At 49.2% G+C, this 6,074-nt stretch overlaps 1 protein-coding gene across 2 annotated transcripts in view; it reads left to right on the top strand.

The window, feature by feature from the left end:
* Nucleotides 1-6: 6 nt before the first annotated feature.
* The window catches only part of TRIP13 (thyroid hormone receptor interactor 13), a 21,564-nt gene continuing 15,496 nt past the window's right edge, over nucleotides 7-6,074 (top strand). For both annotated transcript variants that reach the window (XM_011953139.1, XM_011953138.1), the window contains exons 1-5: nucleotides 7-151; nucleotides 1,892-2,057; nucleotides 2,839-2,968; nucleotides 3,818-3,873; nucleotides 4,627-4,717. In XM_011953139.1, the coding sequence (XP_011808529.1) occupies nucleotides 60-151; nucleotides 1,892-2,057; nucleotides 2,839-2,968; nucleotides 3,818-3,873; nucleotides 4,627-4,717 (535 nt within the window). In that variant the 5' untranslated portion in view covers nucleotides 7-59. The remainder of the gene's footprint in view (nucleotides 152-1,891; nucleotides 2,058-2,838; nucleotides 2,969-3,817; nucleotides 3,874-4,626; nucleotides 4,718-6,074) is intronic.

Here is a 6,074-nt window from a genome sequence, read left to right as displayed (position 1 = left end):
TGGGCGTGAGGTGGCGGCGGCCACGCTCCAGTCGGGTCCTCACTGCTCTCGGGGGCGCCATGGACGAGGCCGTGGGCGACCTGAAGCAGGCGCTTCCCTGTGTGGCCGAGTCGCTGACGGTCCACGTGGAGGTGCATCAGCGCGGCGGCAGGTGAGCCGGTGAGCCGGGCCAGCCCGACACACCTTCTGGGCACCCACCAGCCCCGACCCCAGCTCGTGCACCGAGCCCGGACCCAGGGGCACTGACCCGCCCCGACCCCAGCGCACTGACTCCTTTGCGACTGAACCCCAGGGAACTGACCCGGCCCGACTGGACCCCGGCGCGCAGGCCTCCGGGCCCCGACCCGATCCTAGCGCAGTGACCCAACCCCACCCCAGGGCACTGACCCTGCCGCCCTGAGCCCTGCGCGCAGGATCCCAGCTCACAGATTGAGCCCCGACCCGACCTCAGCCCACAGACCTGGCCCTGACCGTGCCCAGCTGTTCTCCAGTGCACCCATCTGACCCTGAGTCACACGCTGGAGGATAGGACGGCCGCGCATTGCACACAGCTCTAAAGTCGCAGCCGAAATTGGGTTGTTATTCTTTGAGCCATTGTTTTTCAGACCCTTTCATTGTTCCCGTTCCTCACGGACTTGATGTTAAATTTTTCGGGTTCAAAGCAAATCCCATTCACTTGTGACGAAGTCAGTTCATGGGATGGGGGGGCCTATGGGCTGTGCTGCTCCCTGGAGTTGGGGGAGCTCAGCAGCAGGGCCAGACCCTCACAGACCCTCCTCATGACCATGGAGGGTGGATTGAGGTCTAGTGAGACCACCAGCCTCAGAGGGGATGCACAGGAAGAGACCTTTCCTTTCACAGAACAGCTGTTGACTGGTCGCTTTCTAGGTGCTGGAGTTGAGACACGTCAGCACAATTGCATCAGGGCCCAGCGACATCTGCACAAAGCCCCACGACAGCCTTGTGACACCTGTGTAAACACCTTAGAGCTCAGAGACACCTGTACACAGTGTCACCGCAGCCTGGAGACACCCCATGTACAACCACACCTGGGCCCAGAGACGCTAGGCATAATCACATCAGAGCACAGCTGCACCTAGAGGACAGACACCTACGCACAACCGCACCAGAGTTCATAGACGCCTGCACACAACCACACTATCTATGCATGGTCGCTGCCTTGTAGGGTACTGGGATGCTTGCAGAGGGGCCACAGATCACCTGCCTGGCTCTGAGGAGCCTGTCAGAGGGAGGCAGACATTAAATAGAACCTAAAGGGTGACTGCAGTTGATCAAGCCAGTAAGCTGGGACAGTGCACAGCAGGGCACAGAGGTGTGATCCAGGACCAGGTCACTGTTGTAGAAAGGGAAGGTGTCAGGAGGAGTGCAGCAAGGTGGGCTGAGGGAAGCCCTGGATGCCAAGCGTAAAGCATTAGATTTTCTCAGCGTAAATCACAGCTATTGGAGACTTGTTACAATGCAGACCCCAGGCCTGACCCCGCAGCTGTGGAACTTCCTTAATGATAGTGAAAGCCACCATTATTGACTGCTTACTTTGTGCCAGGTATCGTCCTAAACACATTGAATGTATTAATGACCCTTCACAGTAGCCCAGCATAGCAAGGACTCTTACTGTTGTCCCCTTTTTCTAACTGGGAGCTGGGGCACAGCTTCTTCAGGGCACAGCTGGTAGAGGACCCATAGGCAAGGGGTGGCTCTAGATTTGGTCCCCAGGCAGTCCAGTTCCAGCCTGTCCTCTTAACTACTGCACTCTCTTATGTATTGTCTGAGTTTTTGCAAAACACTTAATTTTAACATTTTGTTTTTGAACTAAAATCATTTATGTGTGTTTTGGTGCTTTTGTGTGTGTGTGTGGTTTTTTTTTTTTTAGCACTGCAAAGAAAGAAGACATAAACCTGAGTGTTAGAAAGCTACTCAACAGACATAATATTGTGTTTGGTGATTACACATGGACTGAGTTTGATGAACCTTTTTTGACCAGAAATGTGCAGTCTGTGTCTATTGTTGACACAGAATTAAAGGTTAAAGACTCACAGGTAAGTTACTAATTTGCTGGGCCAAGGAACCGTTAGCTGAATACAAAGGCTGTATCATGAATGTCTTGCCGTTTTCATAGCTTGTTTTCAGAAACGGGTTCACTTCTCTGTTGGTTTGGGTGGCTAGACAAGTTCTTCTCACTAGCTGTCAGGAGCCAGGTGCTGGGAGCAGGAAGTGGCCCGGATGTCAGGGTGCTGTCAGTATAGCAGGGGACAGATCGGAAACCAGGAATGGGAATGCAGTGTTGTAGAATAGTGGACTGTGCTGGTAAGGCCTGCGTACGGTGTCTCATTCTTACAGTCAGCAAATGTTTATGAAGTGCTCAGTGTGTGCTAGGGCCATAGGAGGTGTGGGGGCCACAGAGATGAGGAGATGGGCTTGCCTTGTAGAAGTCCTTCATCTCATCCCATGCATGGCCACCTCACCCACCTCGGAGTTCATGTGTATGTGTTAAAGGAGCTTTGTGTGAGGGCATGGAGGCATTGGGGCAATTCTGGCACCAGTATAAAAACAACCTGAAACATATTGTAGTCCCAGCACTGTGGGAGACAGATGGAAGGATCACTTGAGGCCAGGAATCGGAGACTGGCCCGAGGATCATAGCAAGACTCCATCACTAAAAAGAGTTTTAAAAAATTAGCCAGCATGGTGGTGCACACTTGTAGTGCCAGCTACTCGGGAGGCTGGAGGTGGGAGGATCACTTGAGTCCAGGAATTCAATGTTGCTGTGAGCTGTGATCGTGCCACTGCACTCTAGCCTGGGCTTTTCCCTCATTTTAGCCCATCGATTTGAGTGCATGCACTGTTGCACTTCACATCTTCCAGCTGAATGAAGATGGCCCCAGCAGTGAAAATCTGGAGGAGGAGACAGAAAACATAATTGCAGCAAATCACTGGGTTCTGCCTGCAGGTATGGGGTGTGATGGAAGATGACAGGGAGGCTGAGGTCAGAGGATTGCATACTCCATGCCATGTCAGTCCACGGGGGGTTCTGTTTGTCCGTTTGTTTTGTAGGATTTTAGGATGTTTTCTCTCTTATGAAATGGAAAGTGTATCACAAAAGAGGAAAGTAGAGATTTCTAGTGTGGGACCATACTGTTCCTTTGGGCGGGTACCTCAGGTTCACGGCTAACGGAGAGCACCCAGGTGCTCTTCTCACGTGCCCAGTTGGTCTTTTCTGCTGAGTGGCTCCTTGCTGTCTGCTTGATGCTTCTCCGTAGGCGTTGCTGATGGGCTCTAGCAGGCCGAGCCCAGGGCTTCATTCAGTCAGCGTGTGGAGTAGTGGGTGGATTTAGTGTCTGAACTTGGGTTGAAGCATGGGTAAAAGACAATTGAAAATGGTTATGATCATAAATTTTATAATGTGTTTACCACCAAAAAAATGACAGTTTAATGAAAACCTATTGTGGGGATTATGATATACATAAATGTAAAATAAATGACAACAATATTGTAAAGATGGGTGGGAAGTTTAAAGTTTTTTTAAAAGACCATTGCACATGATAACGAGACATAAAGTGTAATTCTTTGACTCCAATTGTCTGCCAAAAGTTATATGTGACTGACATTTATTTTACATCTTCGATTTTAATAAAAACTAAAATTTGAAGAAAAATTTGCAGAATTTATACTTTCCTGTAATCAGAATCATGATCTTATGCTGTGTAGCACAGTGCGAAGCTCAGGCTTAGGCTCAGGGGAGACTGGGGTGGCTGCAATTGCATTCCTGAAATCAGGTCTTTGTTTAATTCTGTCACAGCTGAATTCCATGGGCTTTGGGACAGCTTGGTGTATGATGTGGAAGTCAAATCCCACGTAAGTTGTTGTGCCTTTTCCCAGAATGCCCTGTTATTTGAAGAGGAACCGTTACTGTTTTGCTCTCCAGCACCCCCAAGCAACTTGATGCAGATGGATTTTTGGGAGCCCCTGTCTGCTGGCAGCCCTTGTCCTGGACATCTGTCCTCTAGGATTGCTCCAGAGTAGAGTTGGTCTCTGGGGAGCTCCCTGAGAGAGAAGAGGGAAAGGGAGAATGTGAAGGCAACTTAAGAGAATTGAACCCTCTGGAGATAGGAGGAGGGAACATAAGCAGACCTGGTCCACACAAAGGAAAGGCCAGTGTGTCTTAACCTCTGCACCCTCTGCAACCGGAAGGGTCCTTCCCATACAGGCAGCTCGCTAGAATACCATCACGCAGCTGTCCCAGGCTGCTTCTCCACATTGTGGCTGTTGTTATTTTGTGAATAATAACTGCTGTATCATTCTAGAGGAAGGAGCTTACTCATTACTTGATAAACAAACCCCTTAGTGGTTTTGTTTAATGTTTGCACTTTAAATAAAAGTGATCATTTTGTTTCTGTTCTTATAAAAGTAATAGCCAGTGTTTTTCCTTTTCCCTTTTTGAAGCACCTTCTGTTCTGAAATGAAAGCGTTTGGAGGTGATGATCTCTTAGGAGGCAGCCTTGCTCCCTTTGCTCCCTCTTCTCATGTAGGATCAAGCCCTGGGGGGGCACATTTCTTGGGGACCTTTGCCCTGTTGGTACCTTTATCTAGCTCTTTTTCTTCTATCAGCTTCTTGATTATGTGATGACAACTCTACTGTTTTCAGACAAGAACGTCAACAGCAACCTCATCACCTGGAACCGGGTGGTGCTGCTCCATGGTAAAGCATGCAGGCTTTTATTTGACCAGATAAGTGACGTGAAATTGAGCCTTTACTTTTACCTTTGTTCTTCTGCAAGGAGTTCCAGCTTTTTGTTTTCTGAAGGAGCCACAGCTGTCCTAGAATGTCCCCTCTCTGTGAAGCAGATCCAGCTCATGACACTTGGGACATTTATTTTTTATTTTTTTTGAGACGGAGTCTCGCTGTCGTCTAGGCTGGAGTGCAGTGGCGATCTCGGCTCACTACAGCCTCCACTTCCCGGGTTCCTCCAAGGTTCCAGCGACTCTCCTGCCTCAGCTTCCTGAGTAGCTGGGATTACAGGCATGCACCACCACACCCGGCTAAGCTTTGTATTTTTTTTTTTTTTTTTTGAGACAGAGTCTCGCTTTTTCACCCAGGCTGGAGTGCAGTGGCACGATCTCGGCTCACTACAAGCCCTGCCTCCCGGGTTCACGCCATTCTCCTGCCTCAGCCTCCCAGTAGCTGGGACTACAGGCGCCCGCCACCATGCCCGGCTAATTTTTTGTATTTTTAGTAGAGACGGGGTTTCACCGTGTTAGCCAGGCTGGTCTCAAACTCCTGACCTCAGGTGATCCGCCCGCCTCAGCCTCCCAAAGTGCTGGGATTACAGGCGTGAGCCACTGCTCCTGGCCCTTGGGGTATTTATTACTTGGTACTTCATCAAGTCTTCCTGTGGGGTGCTGCATTCCAAGACATCCTCAGATGCCCCAAATGTGGATAGTACTGAACTCTGTGTAGACTGTTTTTTCCTGTACAGACTTTCCTATGATAAACCTTAACTTATAAATTAGGCACAGTAAGAGATTAACAATAATGACCAATAGGAAAAGGGAACAATTATAATAACTTACAAAAGTTATTTTAAACTTGTGAATTGTTTATTTTTAGAATGTTCCATATAATATTTTTGGACTGTGGGTGACTGCAGGTAACTGAAACCTTGGAAAGTAAAATCTTGGATAAGGGGGTCTATTGTGTTATTAAACTTTTCCAAAAATGCTGCCTTGTTTCCCCAGCTGATTGTAATTCTTTAGAATTCTGCCTGTTTCCCGGCTGATTGCAACTCTTTAGAATTCTCCGTTGTAGGCCAGGCGCAGTGGCTCGCACCTCTAATCCCAGCACTTTGGGATGCCGAGGTGGGCGGATCATAAGGTCAGGAAATCGAGACCATCCTGGCTAACATGGTGAAATCCCGTCTCTACTAAAAATACAAAAAAAAATTAGCCGAGTGTGGTGGCAGACGCCTGTAGTCCCAGCTACTTGGGAGGCTGAGGCAGGAGAATGGCGTGAACCCAGGAGGCGGAGCTTGCAGTGAGCCGAGATTGCACCACTGCAC

This window comes from Colobus angolensis, unplaced genomic scaffold (assembly GCF_000951035.1).
Source record: "Colobus angolensis palliatus isolate OR3802 unplaced genomic scaffold, Cang.pa_1.0 Scaffold358, whole genome shotgun sequence".
NCBI classification, from domain to species: domain Eukaryota; kingdom Metazoa; phylum Chordata; class Mammalia; order Primates; family Cercopithecidae; genus Colobus; species Colobus angolensis.
Note: the sequence above shows the minus strand (reverse complement) of the source record. Positions and strands in the feature narration are given on the sequence as shown.